At 32.3% G+C, this 22,480-nt stretch overlaps 2 protein-coding genes across 2 annotated transcripts; both read left to right on the top strand.

The window, feature by feature from the left end:
* Positions 1 to 1,412: 1,412 nt before the first annotated feature.
* Positions 1,413 to 9,701, top strand: LOC134684899 (MAM domain-containing glycosylphosphatidylinositol anchor protein 1-like). The gene is made up of 6 exons (XM_063544216.1): positions 1,413 to 1,511; positions 3,096 to 3,254; positions 4,802 to 4,999; positions 6,569 to 6,721; positions 8,905 to 9,063; positions 9,616 to 9,701. The coding sequence occupies exons 1-6, from the start codon at positions 1,454 to 1,456 to the stop codon at positions 9,699 to 9,701; spliced, it is 813 nt and encodes a 270-aa protein (XP_063400286.1). The 5' UTR covers positions 1,413 to 1,453.
* Positions 9,702 to 10,580: 879 nt separating this feature from the next.
* On the top strand, positions 10,581 to 21,950 carry LOC134683299 (MAM and LDL-receptor class A domain-containing protein 1-like). Its single transcript, XM_063542500.1, has 12 exons — positions 10,581 to 10,772; positions 11,104 to 11,265; positions 11,882 to 12,025; positions 13,614 to 13,811; positions 14,509 to 14,670; positions 15,266 to 15,409; positions 15,893 to 16,149; positions 16,729 to 16,840; positions 17,459 to 17,658; positions 20,415 to 20,575; positions 21,351 to 21,547; positions 21,841 to 21,950. Exons 1-12 carry the CDS (start codon positions 10,658 to 10,660, stop codon positions 21,885 to 21,887), a joined length of 1,899 nt encoding a protein of 632 aa, XP_063398570.1. The 5' UTR covers positions 10,581 to 10,657; the 3' UTR covers positions 21,888 to 21,950.
* Positions 21,951 to 22,480: the final 530 nt, after the last annotated feature.

Here is a 22,480-nt window from a genome sequence, read left to right as displayed (position 1 = left end):
TGTCAGCAATGCACCATCCAAAATGTACTCGAAAGGATATTAATATCATTTATAGGAATGCCAAAGTTAAGGAAAGACAAGTAAACTCTCGGAGTAAACTATTGTTTTACACAGACAAAGCCATTACAATAGGAGTTTACAAGCTATCTGGAGTAGGTTTTGTTCGTAACTCTGTCGTAGTCTTTGTTTATTTATTAAACGAATTTGATGTTGATTCAAGTTGTTGATATCTTCTGTTGTGGATATTATCAATTTAGTTGTAGTGGTTCTTTTATTCCTTGTATCATTATGACATTATGATAATATCAAAAACTTTTCATGTCTTTAATATGACGGGAAAGAAGGGATGTCAAGTTTAGTTCACGACAGGAAATACTTATACACACCTGGCACACTAGCAGAGATCAACAATGCCTAAGAACTGTTTTGTCATATGCGTTTCTATTTTGTATCCATCTGATGAATAAAGACTATTTCGACTATTTGTTATAGTTCGTTCTTATGTTGTACTGTTAAACCAATGTCCCTTATTTAGGACTCCCGCTAACATGTTTAACCCTGCCATATTCTGCATGGATGTGCCAGTTCCAAGTCATGAGCCTTTAGTTCAATGGTTGCCGTTTGTTGCTGTGTTGCATTTTTGTTGTATGCAACTTTTTTGTACTTTAATTAGGCCGTTATTTTTTTCGTTTGAATTATTTTACATTTGTGATTTGGGGATCTTAGTTTAAAAGCTAATATCGGTATTGGCTTTGCTCATGTTAAAGGCCGTATGGTGACTTATATATAGCTGTTAATTTCTGTGTCATTTGGTTTCTTGTGGAGAGTTGTCGCATTGGCAATAATATATACCACATCTTCTTGTTTAGATTGCAGGTTACTTGATAAGTCAGGCATCTGGGTTAATATCAAAGAAAAGGTCAGGCTTTGAACCTAGATTCGGCAGTATCTTCAGTCTTCAAGCTAACGTCGATATATGAAACGCAATCATATATAGTGTTGATGTCAGATGTAATTCATTTCCGAATGTACTACTACTAGTAGTATGCTCTCTGAACAAACATCGGTCTAAAGAAGATATTTCACATGTCTCTATGGACGTATATATAGACACGCCCAATATTTCCATTATTTTTAAAGAGTGCAGCTACCTCAGCTGAATTTATACTTACAAATGCAGTAATGTTCAAACGATTTTTTTCTTCTTAGAAAACTTCAACATTAATGTTTAGTAAATTTATGAAAAGTTTAACAAGGTATTGTCATTTTGGAGGTGAAGGTGTCCTCGAAAACATTTAGAACAGTCTAACATTATTTATATCGACCCATGAGCTAGTATTCAATAGTTTAATGAAATTGTAATATATAAAACATATGAATATATCAAATATCATAGAAATTACAGTATGTCGTGATCACCTTCCCGCCATTGTATTTTTCCAAACTTGACAATATGGACATTTTCCTCTTAATGAAACTACTTGGAACTTTATTAGTACTTTTGAATATTGGTAAGTGCATCTTATAATATTTTATATTCAGTTCTTGGATTGTTCTTCTTCTTTTCAAATTAACACTCAAAGGGCGATGAAGATACTAAGGAGGAAGTAAAAAAAATCAATAACAGCAGACAAAACAAGATAAAAGAAACAAAAAGAACCCGAAGAGGTAACCAGAGCATATAACACTACACAAATAAAAAAAATAAAAAAATTGCAACACGCGTCGCCTTCATAAAACCACTGTTGGTGAACACAAATGCTTAATTGACGGATAGACCGTTCTTGTTCCACTAGTAATTAGGACCGTCAAGTCGCTTATGATAAGTTTCACATTTAGTTTTCAGACAAAGTTCAGAGTTTACGAGTTAGGTTTATATTGAAGATTATCTATTTCATTTAAGTTTCACTAACTTAAGATTAAATAAAATACAAGAAATACATGCAAAACGATAAACAGTGTCACATTAAAAAAATACTCGCAGTTACTGGAAAAAAGAAGCAAACTCAAAACACGTAACATGCTGGAATGAAACTACGACTTCTTACATTCTTGTATCGGGTAAACTTCAGTAATTTGTATTCAATTGGAAAAATAAATAGTACCGTTCAAAACTGGACCAACCAAGCGCTTTCATTTGCAATGCAATTCGACGGATGATAGTTCGTCCGAGAAAGTTGCCAAGATATATAATCATTTACAAAGGCATTCCTTCGACACTTGTAAGATAAATAAAACTTCAAATTCAATATATTTTGAGTTTAATCATAATAAACAATAGAATCAAATACAGGCCATAACAGTTTAATATATCCTCTGCATATAACCTTTGCGATGACAGGAAACAGGTTCATCTTACATTTTTAAAATATAATAATTACATATAAAATAAATGCAATGGTTTTATACTCTAAAACAACTCAAACCATTAAATTGTTGATTTTGAAAATGCATGAAATATTTGCCACTTGGGAGAACGTATAGACAGCAATATTTAAACATGTAAACACATTGAACATATCTTCAAATATTCAAACCAACAGCCAAACGTGTTAGTATGGAGTACATGCAAGTATTACTTCCTCTGATGCACGACACAGTAATGATGCCTAATTTGTTTGCTTCTAATATAATTACAATGGTGGGGTTGTCTATTTGTAGCCCTATTTGATGTTTGTTTTATATACTGCGGGAAAACCAATATGGTTAATTTATTTCAAGCGAATGAATAACAAAATGAGACGAAGTGCGTACATAAACAAATAAGCTTCACATGACCATTCATCATATGTGTAATCAATTAGATATACCGTTCCCTAAGATGTATGGTTTAGAGACGACAGTACGAGATCTTCAGAGCTCCAAATACATACAGGTTCATTAAAATTACAAGTGAAACAAATTGATTTTTTCAAAAACAAATATTCTTATTAACGATAATAAGGAACTTTTGACCCTAAGGAATTCATTTTTAAATTGAATAAAAATAGTTCAATTTATTGATGTTATTTGAAATCGTCTGCATCACTAAAGATAAAGTCATCAAGTAAATACAACACACGCATACTCGGCACGCATATATTTTTCTTCTTCAGTTGATCCATGTGTTTCGACACCGTGTACATTCGAGAACTCTAATATATGTGGTTATAAGCAGGATAAAAAGGATGATTTTGATTGGACAAGATCAACGGGAGAAACTCCATCAACAGACACGGGACCTGAACAGGATCACACAAAGAAATCTGATAAAGGTAAAACAATTAAACGTTTTGAGATATAACACCCCAACCACACAAACACATTGGAAAAGCCTGCTAGGCAATATAACCAAATTAAGAATGATATAGACCTTATTATCTATACACTTTGTAAAGTTTTTACCACGATGCATTCTAGAATTGGGAGTAAAACAGTCTTTTTAAATATCTCGGTATAGTACCACAAGGGTTAACTTTGTTACCTCTGAATTTATCTTGTTGAAACTTGTTTGTTGTCTGCTCTATGGTCGGGTTGTTGTCGCTTTGACACATTCCCCATTTCCTTTCTCAATTTTTTTTTATAAGAATGGCCAAAGTGGGGCATTCTTTTGGGTATATATTAGTGTAAGATGTATAAGTTTACAGTTATGTCCTGAAGGAATTAATGGGGACCTTAAATATAATACATAGTGTAAGATGTGTGCCACCGTCTCTATGAACGTCAAGCCCAACTTTATAATGGTCCGTATGATGCCTGTTGTTCTGTCCTATCAAACATATCCTCATCTTCCGGTGGGATCTCCAATTTCTTACTTTTCTTACCGGTGGTCCAACTGTTCATGACATACGCATTGTATCAATTGATATTTTATGTTGTCCACAATATTCACGAAATAATTGCCTCTGGACGGTACATGCAAGCAAAACTAAATTTATTAGTTATGTGCGTCGGTAAGACCATTTGTGATTTGTTTTCATATCTTCTATGAAGGTATAGATGACTACCAAAATATTCAACATTCGTTATGATGCCAATATTGTGAATTGCGAGTCTCTTGGTGCAACTTTACTTAACTACAGTAACCAAGAGACTGGCAATTCACAGTGTTGGCACCATTACGAATGTAGGGGTTTATTTGATATTTTCCAGTATATGTGTTTTCATAGAACATCTGAAGATCACTCAATTAAAACACAAAGCAACGATATAACAGATTAACATAATTATAATCATAAACTTTCAGTTCGTTACACGCAATTATATGTATCCACGGTATTCGGATATTATATATCCTGTATTTTGAAACTGTTGAACTGAACATGAATAGAAAGGATTGTGAGGTATACTTGAAGGTAGATTCTAAGTGAGCAAGGACGTTTATAAAGGAATGTTTCTTAATTTAGTTATCAAAGGTACCAGGATTATAATTTATTATGCCAGACGCGCGTTTCGTCTACATAAGACTCATCAGTGACGGTCATATCAAACAGTTGAAGAGCCAAATAAGTACAAAGTTGAAGAGCATTGAGGAATCGAAATTCCAAAAAGTTGTGCCAAATACGGCTAAGGTATTCTACTCTTTGGACAAGAAAATCCTTAGTTTAAAAAAAAAAAAGTTTTGAAAACAGGAAATTTATAAAAATGACCATATATTTGATATTCATGTCAACATCGAAGTGCTGACTACTGGGCTGGAGATACCCTCGAGAACGAAACGTCCACCAGCAGTGGCATCGACTAAGTGGTGTAAAATAGTGAACTAACAGCCACTCAACAGCACAATTAACATTAAGATACATATTTATTTTTTCTTTTGAAGGTTATTATATGCACATCGAGGCTTCAAGCCCGCGACTTCAAGGTGATAAAGCCCGACTTGTTTCACTAGCCCAATCTTCGTCTTCGTCTGATCGATGTGTTACGTTTTGGTATCACATGTACGGACAAGACACTGGTACTCTCAATGTTTATCTACAAAGTAATGGCATAATTGGGAAATCAGTCTGGAGGAAAAAAGGTAAAGCTGTCATTTGTAAAGTAGGGATTCATATATGTTACTTGTTCTTTATCTATTCTTTGGAAGAAAAAAACCAACTTGATATTACTAAACAATCGAATGTTTCGAATTAGTTTGACCCTTTCTCGTAGTAGCAGATTCGCCTCGATTGCGGATTGTCGTGGATTCAAAACACGAGTGGTTAGAAACCAAACACTTTAAGATTAGTATTTGCTGCTTTCCCGCTTAGGCAGTGGGCAATAAGGAGTAAAAAGCAAAGACTGATCGGCTCGGAGACGGAATAATGTGACTGTGTAAGGTAATATTTGGACTGTTACCATGTCAACTATGATGTTAAAATCTGGTTAAACGTGTTGGTCTGTACAAAGGAGGGTAAATATTAAAATTACATTGTAAAGTTCTCGTCCAGGACATGCATTTTAATTTGCTTCTGGACATTAGAGGGAGACAAAATAACGAGAGAGGACATAATTCGAAAATAAACTGACATGGCTTAAGGAAAAAAAGACAAACAGACAAACAATATACAAACCACAACATAGAATACTTAAGACTGAGCAACAAGCAACATTCATCCATCATCATTATCAAAAAGGCACTGTTTAATATATATCATCTATTGTAAATTGATATGTATGATGAGTGTCTTAGCTGTGGCTGGTTTATTTTCATGTTTAGGCGACTATTTATGCTAAATATTGTTAGCTTTAGAATGTTTTCAGAAAATCATGGTTGAAATGTAGACGAGTCATTCGCTGAAATCGAAATTCTGACATATAAAATATGACAGATATTCTTTGGCATTGATTATGTAAACAATTTCAGTGTGTACTGGTTTCTGTTATTAAAGAACCTTAGTGAGCACGCTCACATACCCCACGTCCCCACATTGTCATCGGAGAAATTAAATAAGTGTAAGGAAAAAAAATTGTATAGGAAAAAAATTGAATAATAATTTCCTGTCAATATGCACATCTACATGCATAGTATGTCCTTATTATCTACAAAGTTTCATGAAATTCTGTTGTGTGGTTTCAGAGGAGTTGAGATGACAAACTGTTGAAGTAGTACCTTAAAGCAAATAAGTTCAAAGAGGCGTAACTCCTAGAAAAAAAGTTGAATCGTAATTTCCCGTCGATATGCACATCTACATAGTATGTCCTTATTATCTTAAAAAGGTTTCGTGAAATTCTGTTGTGTGGTTTGAGAGGAGTCGCGATGACAAGAAACAGGACTGACGGACGGACGTACGGACAGACGGACGGGTCAAAAACATTATACCCTCCGCAACCCGTTGCGTGGGGTATAATAATCTTCTCTCGAGAAAAAATGTTGGAAAGACATAGCGGTAAAGCGTTTGTAAGTATAACAGAACACACTGAAACAATACAGAAACACAAAATGTAAGGATACCACATGTATATTTCCCGACATAAATGATCATGCAGTTGTCATTCATTATGGTGTTAATGTTATTGATCTTTGCAAATGCTTACCACGCCCAAAAGATGTGATAGTTCCGTATGATTAGACTTTTGAATATATATTTGACGTTTTGTTTGGAAACAGGTGAACAAGGCAACGCATGGAGGTTGGGAGAATTTGATATTCCTGCCAAGTCTGGTCGTGTTTCGATAGTGTTTGAAGGTATTAGGGGTCTTGGTTACCTTGGCGATATTGCTTTAGATGATGTCGACATAAAGAAAGGACAATGTGCACCGGGTAAGTACTGATATTCAATTAAATAGACGAAAACAATATGCAAAGCTTCAGCATTGTGCTGTAAAAACCAAAAACGAAATTATTACAAAATTCGTAAACAGATATTAACAACACCGAATTTACTTACGTTCTAACACCATTATTCTTTAAAATTTGAAAACATTTTCACTTGCATCAGCGGCTGCGTCAATCTGAAAATAACATAAGATGCGTTATAAGTATACTTATCTGTCACCATTTTCCACTTTATATTTTTTCCTTCAGTACTAACATTAGATATCTTCTTTGATAGTTGATTTCGGCGACTCTGTCTGTTATATTTTAACACGAATGCTGCAGCAGTATTTGAGTACCCTTCCAGCACACCATAGTTTATACCTGACATTTTTCACTTACTGTTCAATTTGGTTTGGTATTTCTATGCGAAGTGTTTTTTGTTGTTGTTGTTGTTTTATGTCTGTTCGCCTTTTTTCAATTTTGACATGATGTTGATGTCCTTCTTTGACAATTGGATTTTACTTTTAAATTAGTTTATTACATAATCATTTATACACTGTTATGTTTCTTCTTCTTAGAAATTGCTTGATTTTCAATTGGTTTGATCTTTGTTTCATAAGCATTTGTTTCAACATGATTGAAATTCAATTAACATACATTAATAATCTTTATTGCAAAAACATGAAACCCTGACGGGTTAAAATGCAAACATAGTACATTGTATACACAAGTGACAAGAAACATAACTATACATGATAAATGTTTTTAAAAAGTGAAGTTGATATTAATAACATATATCTATATATAGATGTATATAATAATTGATCAATGTGGACCTTATTTTCGCAATTCCATAGATTGCTTTATATAGTCTACAACACTAGACAAAATATCTTTATTGGGATCTAGAATAGTTTTAAGTTTAGAGTTTGAGTCAAGCTGGTTAAAATTAGAATAATGGGTTTTAATTGCATTTATAAGGGAATGTCTTACATTACTGTTAATTTGGCAATGAAGGAAAAAGTGTTCCTCATCATCTAAAATTTTACAAACTTTGCACAGTCTGTGTTCTCTTTGAATTTTTTTATAACGTCCTAATTCAATTTCCAAATTATGATCACTTACACGTAATTTTGTTAAAAGCTGACGACTATTAAAATTGTTTAGATTATGCAGGTAGTCCTCAAATTTAATTTCATTTTTAAGTTTACAATAAAGATTTGAACTGTTATCAATATTTGAAAGTTTTTGAAGAGTGATGTTATTATACTTTTCCTTCACTATACATTTAAAAGTTTTTGAGTGAATTTTTTATAAGTTTAAAAGGTTTATCAAAATCAACATATTGTTCTTCATCAATATTAAATTCTTTAAAAATATGCTTGGCAAAAGTGTACCAAGTATATATTCCATCTTCAGACATAGACTTATTTACTGCAAAAGCTTCTTTAACAAGAGGGTTTATTTCATGGCAGTTTATTCTACAAAAATATAATAAAACTTGAGTTTTAATTAAAGAGTCAAGTGGAAATCGTCCTAACTCAGACTTTGCGGCTATATTACATGAGGGTTTTTTTGAATTCCAAGAACAGTTTTACAAAACTTATGATGCACTTTCTCAAAGCTGATTCTATCTGTCAATGATAAAATATCACAGTTAGTTCCATGCAAAGTGGCTCTATTTATGGCTCTATAAATTGAGTAATAATCTTCCATAAACCAGATCTCGCTATTATATAAAATTATGGGTTTAATTAGTGAATCAAATATTTTACATGATAAATCAACAGGGACATGATGAAAATTAGACATATATTTTTTTAGTGAAAATAACGCTTTAAGCGCTTTTTTGGATAGTTCATGTGTAGATCTCTTAAATTTTCCTTTATTATCAATAATGTTCCCAAGAAAATTATACTCTTTAACTTCAGTTAACTGATTTTGTTTATAAAAAAATTTTGACTCAAAAGAATTTCTAGAATGAAAAATCATAACTTTTGTTTTATTTGTATTTACAGTCAGCTGCCATTTGTAGCAATATTTACAAATTGGCCATTTTTTGTTTTTCTAAGAAATTTTAATAGTGATGGAATTATTTAAGGAGCTTGACTGCATGCATGGCTATACAACACTTGCACGGTCGGTCTGAAATTCTAATGACAACATATCATTTGTTTTATTCACAGGAAGTAAGAAGAAATCTTTGTCATGTGATTTTGAATCATCCAATATATGTGGATACACAGACGACAAAACAGATGATTTTGATTGGACAAGAACGTCTGGAACAACCCCGTCACCAAGTACAGGACCGACAAATGACCATACAGTCGGATCCATTACAGGTAAACAACTAAATTGAAGGTATCTGTTTGGCATTTCTAGGTTTATTAAACTATTAAATTATTTAACTTCTGTTTTTCTGTTGTGGTCTTTGCTCAGGATTTTTTTAAATTCATATTTCACTTTCCCACAATATTGAAAAATAGGAATACTCTTTACTTTCTATACAAATAGAACAGTTGTTTGACTCACTATATCAGTGTTTATGGTTTCACCATTGACCCCAGGTATCAGAACATCCCCAAAGGTGTTATTAAAAAATTCACTTTTATTATTGGTATTACTATTTCGAAACTGTTGTATATACCAATTTATTATTTCCCCAACTATTGATGCATCCTGCGGATCTTGCACATAATCATGATGTAAACAATCCGCTGAAAGTTTATAGTAGTCATATTATAGCAGACTATATTGTATGGGCTTTTCTCTTTGCTATACATAGGTACTATTTCAGTACTTAAGATCTGTAGTACTGGAAATTTACTTGTAATACTTAGTACTATTTCTTTACTTTAAAATTATTGTAATATTTAGGTACTTGTATTTTCCAGTACTTCATTTGTACTCAAAATATTTGTACAAAAATGATACCAACAATGATCTCAGTATTCCATGTTTGAACACCATAACTTCATGAGATTTGAAAAAGACAAACGTTCAAAATGCTGAAAATGTAACCGTGCAACCAAAAATCTGTAGTACTTAAATTTCAAGTACGAATCAAGTAATGTAAAATACAGGCACTTAAATGTTACAATAATTCGTAAGTAACACAATAGTACTGAGTAGACTTCCAGTACTACAGGTTTGTGGTACATACATAGAACATAAATAGTACCTATGCAAAAGAAGCTGTGTATGTCATTTGTTCACTTTTTGAGAGTTGTCTCATTGACACGTTTACCACATGCTCTTATTTTTATATATACGTTTACAAGGATTTTTTTTATTTGACCTTGTGTGAATATATGGTATATATTTTCTCTTTTCTGAAAAGGAACACAAGATAAGTTTGGGTGCTCAATGCTCTTTAACTTTGTACTTGTTTGACTTTATAACTATTTTGATCTGAGCGTCAGTGATGAGTATTATGTAGATGAAACGCGCATCTGGCGTATTAAATTTTAATCCAGGTCCCTTTGATAAATATTTGGTATCTGTGTGAAATCTCATATCAAAAGAAATAACATATGACGTTATGTATATCAAAAATGGAATGACAGCATTTATTTCAAGTATACTGGACATAGAAACTACATGTATATACTTACAGTATGATTGTACCGAAAGGTACCATTCAATGCCTGACTATTTGGTACACTTTAAGTTGCTCATTATTTCCTACTTAAAAGCAAAGTACTTTTGGAATCCGAGTCAAATACACAATTCCCATCACAAATTTTTAAAGTCGAAAGCCAAATTCAGATTGATCTAAAGGATTTGCGAACGATGTTTTTGTTTAAAACTAAAGAACCATACAACTTGTAGGATTTTATTTTAATTTATTTATCAGGACACTATATTCACATTGAAGCATCTGATCCACGACAACTCGGTAACAAAGCTCGGTTAATTTCTCCTGTGTCTCTCCCTATGGAGGAAGGATGTTTGCAGTTTTGGTACCATATGTACGGGTCACATATAGGGACTTTAAATGCTTATGTGAAATCAAATGGTCTGCTAGGAAGCGCTGTTTGGAGCACGGAAGGTTTGTTCTATACACTATCGATACCAATTGCGTACAGAAAATTGGTAACATATAAAAAAGGAAAACACAAAAATACTGAAGTCCGAGAAAAATTCAAAACGGAAAGTCCGTAATCAAATGGCAAAATCAAATGATAAAACACATCAAACAAGTACAATTTATGTAACATTTATAATCCTTGTTTTGTCGTTTCTAAAAATATAATAGAACTCGTGTTTTGAAGACATTTTACATTTATCAATAATTATTACTTGTTAATTTAATTGATAAGACAGATATTATATCTTACAAAACAGAATTATTTAATTTTCAAATCATTAACGGTTTACAGGTGATAAAGGCAATGGGTGGATTCGAGGAGAGTTTCCACTTACAAAAATCAGTCGTAATTTCCAGATCGTGTTTGAGGGAATACGAGGTACTGGATATCAAGGCGATATTGCAATTGATGACGTAAAATTCATGACTGATTCTTGTGCACGTAAAAATTCAGGTAAAGCAACTAAACCGATCCAATTGATTTTGCTATTGTTTTTTTATACACAAGACCATGTAAGATGTCAGATGTATTTAAGTAACATCGATGCTCTGGTATCGCAAGTCCACCGTTTGAATTGTCGTTGATGTGGTCATATTCATAAATTATCTGTTTACAAAAAAAATGAGTTTTTGAAATACTAAGGCTTTTCTATCCCAGGAATATATGACCTTGGCTGTCTTTGGCAAAACTTTTAGGAATTTTGGTCCTCAATGCTCTTCAACTTTGTACTTTATTTGGAACTGTTAACCATGTTTTTCTTTGAGCGTCACTGATGAGTCATTTGTAGACGAAACGCGCGTCTGGTGTAAATACGACATTTTATCCTGGTATCTATGAGGAGTTTATTGTTAAGTCAATTTGACTCCCTAATTTCTTTAGTAATTTACCAATAAGGTTTTATAAAACACGCATAAATTGCTTCATGGTACGAGCCAGTATATATAAGACAACACAATCGCAAATATTTAATAGCTTCTAAACAAAACACTGACTATGGAGAAAACAAATAAATAAAACAGAAATACACGATATAATATTTATCTCGAATGGTTTTTGTTCTGTTTTAAAGTAAATTGTGATTTTGAGAGCTCGGATATCTGTCAATTCGAGCAGGAGAGTTCGGATGATTTTGATTGGACGAGACAGACAGGAGAAACTTCGTCTGTAGACACTGGACCGAAGAACGACCATACATACAAAATGGAGAACAAAGGTATACATCTAACACTCTACTATCAATGTTGAATTGTGTTCTATAAAATAAAGACATATCAAAATAATTTTATGCAACATAATCAGAATAATCTTACGCTTTGGACGCAAGAAATTAATAACGTGTTGTTTTCAATATTTTACATCCATACCTCTGCTGGTGGACTATCAGTCCCCGAGGGTATCATCAGCTCGGTAGTCAGTATTTCGGTACTGACATGATTTAACAAACTTTACTAAAATTGTCCGTTTATAAATCTATCAATTATTAAGAAACTAAGGTTTCAACTCCCTCAGGCAAAGTTGGCTTTAGATGAATTTGACTAATTATTTTAGGTATTTTTTGACATACAGCTCTTCAACGGTTTCGGTACTTATACATCTTCGGATTTCAAATATTTGGCTTTGAGCGTTCCTGATGAAGGTAAATCCAGAAAAGCGCTTTGGACGCAAGAAATTAATAACGTGTTGTTTTCAATATTTTACATCACTGGGTCCATACCTCTGCTGGTGGACTGTCAGTCCCCGAGGGTATCATCAGCTCGGTAGTCAGTATTTCGGTACTGACATGATTTAACAAACTTTACTAAAATTGTCCGTTTATAAATTTATAAATTATTAAGAAACTAAGGTTTCAACTCCCTCAGGCAAAGTTGGCTTTAGATGAATTTGGCTAACTATTTTAGGTATTTTTTGACATACAGCTCTTCAACGGTTTCGGTACTTATACATCTTCGGATTTCAAATATTTGGCTTTGAGCGTTCCTGATGAAGGTAAATCCAGAAAAGCGCTTTGGACGCAAGAAATTAATAACGTGTTGTTTTCAATATTTTATGCAACATAATCAGAATAATATTATGCAACATAATCAGAATAATCTTATGCAACTTAATCAGAATAATCTATGTAACATAATCAGAATAATCTTATGCAACATAATCAGAATAATCTTATGCAAGATTCGCTTAGCATGCTGAATTTATTATTCAGATTTAAAGCAGTTGAACGTTAACCTTTTATCTCTTCTTAATCCATTTTCTTGATTTTATAGCGAAACATTTTACATTGAACCTTCTCTTTTTCCTTTAAAGATTTTGAATATGCTTATACTATTTTAATGACAATCCTTCATTATAACATGAACTTCCTGAGGAAAATGAAGTGATTAGTTTTTTTAATAACCATTTGAATGTTCGAAGTAAATTGAGTAAGAAAACTAAATCGAAATACTAATATTAACCAAAAACTGATAAAAATACAGATCTCGAGTGTGCCTTCAGTTTTCTGAATTCTTAATTAAATGTACACAAGGGTAAAACAGGTTTGATAATATTTGTTTTTATAATCGCTTACACATTGTTGTCAATATTATGGAAATATATGCGACTATCATACATGTATAATGTTAGAAGTCTACTGTTTTACAAGACGAAGAATTCACGATAAGTAGATTAAGCTGATATGGCTTACACCACAACGCCTCATATGGTAAATTTTGATAACATTTTTTTCACTTGCCGACACTGTGCAAGTATATCAAAATAACAATTTCATAAGCTAAGATTTATTTTCTGACTTTTCTCTGCAGGATTCTTTATGTTTATTGAAACCTCAAGTCCACGTGTGTCGGGCGATATCGCCCGATTGATGACACTAGAACAGCCATCACCATCATCGGACCTATGTGTACAGTTCTGGTATCATATGTATGGACAGACGATTAGCAAGCTTAATGTCTACTTGAAACAAAAGAAAAATCTAGGAAATTCGATATGGTCAAAAGCGGGTATATTTATGTCTAGGTTTGATAGATTTTATTATCTTACCTCCTATACATTTCTAGGAAAGCGTCCGCGTGAATACCATGTATATTTGATATTAGGTTAGTAGGGAGGCGGGGTTTATTTCATACACGGTCATACACGGTTAGAAGTGGTGTTACGTCCCTTGATAAAAACAAAATGGAACTGAGAAAAATTGATGATTAAGATTGAAATAAATTCTTTAAACACATTTAAACCTAACTAGTTGTTATCGTTGGCTATCCTTGTAGGATCAATGGAAGTAATTTCTTAATGCTGACAGTATTGAAGACTGGCTTGCTCATTTTGATAGGTCACAAGTCACAGGTCACCAATGTTGGTCAAACTCTGCCTGTGGAATACCTTACTTTAAAAAATGCAAATAGTAACGAAAACCATTTTTTTTTTTATAAAATAGTCGTGTATTTTCCTTTTGCCTTTTCCACTTGACAAAAACCATTGATTTGCGTCATAATTTAAAACAAAATATTTTGCAGAACTACTTTGACTTTTTGTGATCTATTTGTTTACGCATTTTACTTTCTTTTTACTTACAAAGAAACTTTTTCGTTTCCTTTTATGAATCGGATTTTATCTTCTCAAAACAATTTGAGTTCTTTCTGCAGTGTTTGTTTCATTTCTGTGGTTCATAGACCATTGTTGGGTACATATTTTATCTAGGTGACCAAGGCAAGAAGTGGTTACTGGGAGAAATAGAAGTCCCTGCGAACTTTGGGGCATTTCATATTGTCTTTGAAGGTGTTGTGGGCTCTGACTATCATGGTGATATTGCGATTGACGATATTCATATGAAGCAAGGAGGTTGCTATTCTGGAAAAAGTGGTAACTATATGTCAATCCGCTTATTATTTCTTTATTTTCTTTCTTAAAATAATATCTTTATTGCACTTTTTTTTTGCTGTTATGACAAATTACTCCGCTTATTATTTCAAATAACCCGGCACCTTTATATTACAGAAACATATAGAAGCTTTTATTCAATACGTTCTTTGTTACCATTACAATGAAGCGAAAGAACCTGTATTTAATATGCGATATCAAGTTAATCAATTACATTTGATACCAATGACAAGTAACAATATCTGACAAAGTGGATTATTGGCATCAGACAGAAAACCATATTTAACGGATACAAAATTACAAGATAACAAAAAAGTGCGTAATTATGTACCACGTGTGCATTTAATTTTTTTTTAATGATTAGCTATTAATAAAAAAGAAGATGTGGTATTATTGCCAATGAGACAACTATTCACAAAACTGTAGGTAACAGTACGGCCTTCAACAATGAGCAATTATTTAGTTCGGAATTACATCAAAACTTTAAACTTCAAAAATATTTTTGTAGGATGTCCTGATTCGTATTTGTTTATCAGTTAATTTACATGTAAACTATTGTATGTTACTATAACAATAGGTAACTGTACATTCGAATCTGGTCTCTGTTCCTGGACAAACGCCGTGGGATCTAATGATGATTTTGATTGGTCGGTTGGAAATGGAGGCACACAAAGGAAAGATGCAAGTCCTTTTGTTGATCATACATACCAAAATAAAACTGGTAATTAATTTCTTTAGAGTTCAAAATAACCGTACCTATTCCTTACAAAATTATCGTTGGGACACGGTCATTCTTATTTCTAATATAGCTGATTCTGTATATTAGTAATATTGGAAAAAGTAGTCTCCCTGATATAATACTTCGAATCGACAGTCAAGAGAAAATGTCGAGAGAATGTCACGGGACCACAATACATTTAGAAAAATACTTGCACAACTTTTAATGAGTGTCAGTCACGAAAACAATTTGACATCTACGGGCATATATAAATCAGAAAAATTATATTTCTGGAACGAACATTTATCAAAATTATAATCCTGGTACATTTGATAACTATTCATCAACTCTTTAAAAAATGTTAATATGTAGTCTTAGGATGAAGATGTAAATTAATGGTCATTAAATTAGCAAACATTATATTTTAGTTTTAAGCATGTTTGTCCTCAATAAAAGTCGATTTAATGTATATTTGCCTGCTTTAAGGAAAATATCTTTATACCGAATGCTCGCAACCCCAACGTTCAGGGAATATCGCTAGTATTCAAAGTACAAGACTGGCGCCTACAAATGGAACATGTTTTAGTTTCTGGTACCATATGGATGGAGATCATATTGGTAGACTCTCTGTGTCAGTACATGTTAAAGGATCTAGATCTCCAGTTATATGGGAACTCAAGGGCCGACAAGGACATAAGTGGAATCTAGGTCAAATTTCAATAGCCAGTGCTTTACATTACAGAGTAAGAATAAGATATGAAATAATATAGGTCTAAGTACATGTTTCTTAAGTGTGTTTGGATTGCGTTATGTGTTATCTCCATCGATGGGATAAAAATCATTCCGAAAAAACACCATGATTTACATTTGATAGTCCACACGCGCGTTTCGTGTTACGCTCAAATAAAAAAAGTGAAAATGCCAAATAGAATTACCAATTTGAAGAGTATTCAGACTTGAAACTCCCGAAGGTTTGCCAAATACAATAAAGGTTGTTTAATGTATTTTTCTCATTGAGGGCAGAATACTTATAACACCAAAAGTTGAGAGTCATCAAATATAAATTCATTTGATTTGCATCGCTGTTTTCAATACGGAATGATATATCCAAATGAAAGAACTTTGGATACACCGAACCAGGTACTTTGTATCTGAGATAAAGGAATCACAAGTTTTTTGATACCTTTACAATTTAACTATTTTCAACATATTTATATTTACACCAATGCGTAGGAACAATCTTGTTTCTATATTTTGGCTTTTCACCATTTTCCAAAAAAATCTAAAACCAAGCCAAAATTGATATTACTTTATTGTTATAGATTCTGATAAATGTAACCTGCAGTAAAGGACACAAAGGAAACATAGGTATCGATGACGTCATAATAGATAACATCAAATCGTGTTCTGTTTTACCAAAGAAAGCTGTGAAAGGTAAACACTGTGCTGATCTGTTTTTGAAAATATAGCTCATTTTTTAACAGTAAATATTAACGGATGGACATTGTTGATGGAAATTTGAATTTCTTATTCAAATAAATAAAAGGAGTAACTACATTTCAAATGACTCATTGAGATTTTAAAAGGATTTAATATGTATTTCATTGATATATAGCTACCCGTTTTTGATTTTAGAATAGAAATAGATACAATAAACAAAAGTTATAAGTCTTGATTGTTCCAAAAGGATAACCAAGGACTCATGTTGAGAAGTGATACAACAGACTTCGTACGTTTGCTGATGATTGCTTACATTTGAACTATGGGGGATATTTGTATCATAATCAACCACACCACATCTCATTATATTTATATTCATAGACAAAAAATTGCACTGTCAAAAGATACAAGACTTATGTTTGTTGTTGTAAACGCGAATGCCGTTTCCATTAAACTCAATAGTAGCGAATCAAAACAATTGATAGACCAAACAAAATATAAAGTTGAAGAGTAATTATTTTGAGATAATTTTTAAACTTCATTTGTTATAAATCGACAATAAAGAAAACTGATGAAATAAACACTTTTAACCATGTTGAACAATAACTTCAGAATGGCATCTGGTATTCCTTGGAAAGGGTGGCAATGGTGACAGTATTTATGACAAATGGAGAAAACAAACACCGTCAATATGTACAATATCTAAAAACTGTTTACCCGAGAACGAAGATATATCAATATTCAATGTCAAATCCAAACATCACCTGAAGAGTCCTATCATTGATAACTGGTCTACATCAAACATTAAACAGGTATTTTATCACTTTTATTGTGTCCTGTACTTGTATGTACAAGACAGTATAAGATACCCATATACTATTGGGATGTGTAATACATCTATTTTTAACCATTTATCTAATATAAGTATTTATTTTATATATCTTTGTCATTCATTGATGGTACGGGTTGTTTACACGGTACACCGTAATAAACTGATTTCAATCAAACAAATACTTCTCTAAAATGTAATGGACTTTCTTTCCTCTGAAAAAAGTTTCATACTCTAAACAACATAACAGCTCGGCAAGTCTTCAATTAATTCGAACCTTTTAATCTAAGTAGTCCACCAAGGTTAAAACAAATCAAACCTTTAACAGACTTATTCCGAAAGGATAAACATATCTTTACGATACTGATGTCAAGTCATTTAGGATCGCATATTTTGGTTTCAATATTGATTCACTCATATGGTCTTTGCATCGGAAATTATAAACACATTTATTCTGAAACAAGTTGTTGGTATGATACGGGTCTTGTTCTTCTCGTATATTTCATGATGGTATGATACTGATCCCCTGTCGGGAGGGATTGTTCTTGATTTTTATATTATGAAGACGTTATTTTTTCAATCAGTTTAGTTAAGGTCTCGAGTTGGCATGTCAGTAAAAACTAAAACAACACGTTTGATAATTTCATGCTGCAAGTAGTATTTTGTTTATTTATGTATCATTGTCATTTTGCCTAGTTTCTTTTGTTACAGTATTATAGATTTTTCTCAATTTTGTTACCTTGTAGGACTACTTAGATTAAAAGGGTCGAATTAATTAAAGATTTACAGAGTTGTTAATTTGTGTTCAGGATGAAAAGTTTCTTCAAAAGAAAAGCCAACCCTATAGTCCATTTTCACTGAACTAATACACACTTTTATTTAGTGTCCCGAGGACCACTTTCAGTTGCTGGTCATCCTGGATGCTTTCTGCTGTTGTCTGCTCTGTGATCGGATTGTTGTCTCTTCGACATATTCCCCATTTCCATTCTGAATTTTTCATAATAAATACGTACACGAATTTTATGACCTGTAGTTTTCTAGGGATGATGGAGAACATGAATAGACACTTGTTCCTGGTTTAATATTAAAATAAGGAGATGTGGTATGGTTGCAATGAAAAAACTATCCAACAAATTTCAAATCAAGTGCATGTAAACAATTTTTAGCATCTATTCGGCTCTTTTCGCACAGTATAGTTTTCTATAAAAGGCCCGAAATTTAAATTATGAAGCAATGCAAATAAAGGAAACAGTAGTATACAACTGTTCGAATTCGATAGAGAAAAAACAAATCCGTGTTACAAACTAAATCTGAGGACAACGCATTCAATATAAAAGAATTACGACACAACAGAAACACAACATTAAAATGTATCACACACAGAAACGAACTATAATATAACAATGGCCATTTCCCTGGCTTGGTACAGGGCATTAGACCGTCTGTTGACTTCACAACATGACAAATATGAAGCCATATCTCATCAATACTACTAGCATGGTTAAAAATATCATTACGAATATCTGAATATACAGAACACTTTTACAAAAGATGTTTTTCATCTTCAACGTCATCAGTGCAGTTAAAACATAATCTATTCCCGATATCAATTTTTTCATATCGACCAGTTTCAATTATGATGGGTGTTAAATCACATCTAAATTTTGCTAAAGCACTCCTGTATCTACCTGGTATATTAAAAATCAAACATTTTTGTGTTATCTTAACCATCCCCTATGCATCTAGCCAAATACAATAACACACAGCAAAATGAAAAATAGAAATCGGATGTAAGAATATGAAACAAGTAAAAACAAAGCAAATGTCAATGATTATCACGAATTCATTAAGTACGGACAGATAAATACTTTTTTTGCGATTTTTTTGTTGTGATTGGATTGGTAGGCGGCTTATTTGTATAGTCATTGTGCCTTAAATTCATAAAACATAAATACTATGTATATGTACACTTAAATTCTTATATTTTGCCTTTTTGCAAGTATGTATATTAAACTGTGATGACAGGCTTGACTGTGTTTCAGTTAAGTATACATATGTGTATTAAAAAATACACGAAAAAACATTTGTTGTAGTATTATTAAGTAGACATTGTGAAGTACGTTCTATTTTTTTGGAACATTGTTAAGAACAATTGCAAGAAATATCTATTGCACGCGGCAACCACGTAAATGTTCCATAAATATCTCAAAAACCCTATTAACGTTTGAATTTTTCGAAAAACTAAGGATTTTCTTATCCCAGGCATAGATTACCTTAGCCGTATTTGGCACAACTTTTTGGAATTTTGGATACTCAATGCTCTTCAACTTTGTACTTGTTTGGCTTTATAAATATTTTGATATGAGCGTCACTGATGAGTCTTATATAGACGAAACGCGCGTCTGGCGTATTAAAGTATAATCCTGGTACCTTTGATAACTATGAACAAGTTACGGTAAGTCAAATGCAATTTCCAATGATCCTGCTTGTTTAAGATATTTACCTCTCTTTGACAACACAAACAAAAATATTTTATGAAATCGTATCAAGCAATCTAGTCTTTCGAGTGACATTGTACATATATGAATTTAACTATTATGCAACGTTTAAAAACTGTGAAAACAGCAAATATTCTCATTTCCTCCTAGATATCCACGAAAATTACAGTAAAGTATTACTCATGGAGAACAACGGTAACAAAATGAAAGAAATTTAATCAATGTAATAAAATATTTGCAGGTTAAGTTAGAGCTGTACAAGAAGAAGGTTCTAGTCATGTCTATGATCTTTGACGGAACAAATACAAATAACATAAACTGGTTCTCTTCCAAAAACTTGATTAACAGCAGTTTCGATGATTTGTATGGTGACGGTTGCTTTTTTAAATATCAATTAAATTCGTAAGTCATTTCCTCCATATATATTTTTTATTCTTTTTGAACTTGTTACAATATTTAGGAGAACACAAGCTTATAATCCATAAACTTAACTACACAGGCTAATTTCACTCACATCAATTTCACGTGAATTTAAATTCATGTGAATCTCACGTGAAATTCACATCAATTTCACCTCAAATGAGCTTATACGTAAAACTCACGTGAAAACAATTTTTGTGAGTTTCACGTGATTCTCATGTGAAACTCATGTATATTTTACATGAAAATTTTGCCTGTGTAAAGAAAGTAAATTATAATATCTTGATGAAAAATTAGACCTTTATACAAAGCTGCATACTCAAAAATCAAATGTATGTAACAATTTAGCAGGGATATTCAAAATGCATTTAGAATATACGAGTTAAATCACAACTTGCTAAAGTTCCTACACGTTATGATAATTTCAGAAATAATGTATCGTAGAAGTAGTTCATAATACATGACAAAAGCTATTGTTTTGAGATTACAAGATATCACCCTTTTTATTACCTAAACATAAAAAACAGGTCTACAAGGACACTAGTCAGTTTCCTGGATTCAAAAGTAAAAAAAGGAATATGCATTAAAATATAGAACATACAGTAAAACCCAGTTGGAAGTCTTGTACAAAAAACAAAATCATTTAAATCACATTGATAGTTTATCTTATTTAAAAATCAATGGCAGTTTGTGCAATTAACATCTACATATTTGTGTTGTATAATGAATATAATTTCATAATTTTTTTAACCCGCAGATGGTACGCGTATTCATTCATGACATTCCAAGATGGCCACCCATGTGATACCTATGCTAAAGGATGGTTTGCTGTTATTGATAAAGACTATAGTTCTTCCTCATCTTATCCTAGCACCTGTTTACATATGAAGCAACAGCAGTACCCAGTGTTTGCTTATGCTGAATATAACCACAAAACAAAGTGGGTTGACAAAAGTAAGCATTTGGCAGGAAATGTATCTTTCATGAATTGCCATGAAATTAAATGTATAAATACACTGAATGAAGAACATATATCATATGGAAGTCATTGAATATCGATTTCTTGCATATGTTCTCTATTGAAATTTTCGTTTTGTTAATGTTAGATTAAACTTTTTTATTATCCTGGCTAATTCCAAAAGTGTTTGGATAACAAATTATTTTCATTGGCAATATATTAGAATAACTAATTGTAAATACGTACATTTTTTTAATCATGGTTTGTTATGGTTTAATTCATCTTTCAGGTTATGGTTTGGCAGATACCTTGGCTATTATGGTAAAACGAATATAAGTTTTCATCGTAGGAAAACAATAAAGAATCACATTTAACTATTGTATTAAAGTTTTACTGTCTTACAATGTTACTGATTCCATACTAATTTCATTGAATTTAAGTTGATTTTAGAGGCCTCATTTGACGAATGGTCAACGTACAGTTAATTTTAGAAATATTGTGTGAATTAATTAATGCGATTTTGGAAAATGAACATACATGCAAGGTAAATTTCCGAAGAAAAAAAAACCCACTAAGACATATGGATCGAATTCAGAAAGCTAGTTTTATTAATTGCGATATTCACACAGTCACATTATTTGCATTTAAGGAAAACCTCGCAATCATTTCTAAATTTACAGTAGTTCAATTACTGAATTGAGCCTGTTAACACTGATGTTGTGATTTCGGCTTCCTTACGTGCAGCTCCCGTACGTGCGACTCTAATCTTTCTTGACTAAGGTTGTCAGTTCCTACCAAAGGTAATTGGTTATACCAATAAAAATCGGCCGCCGTAAAATCTCAAAATATACTTAAAATGGCGCTATAAAATCCAGGATTAATCCACCATTTTCTACATTTGAAAATGCCTGTACCAACTCAGGCAAATG

This window comes from Mytilus trossulus, chromosome 9 (assembly GCF_036588685.1).
Source record: "Mytilus trossulus isolate FHL-02 chromosome 9, PNRI_Mtr1.1.1.hap1, whole genome shotgun sequence".
Lineage (NCBI taxonomy): Eukaryota > Metazoa > Mollusca > Bivalvia > Mytilida > Mytilidae > Mytilus > Mytilus trossulus.
This window is presented reverse-complemented; position numbering and strand designations above follow the sequence as displayed.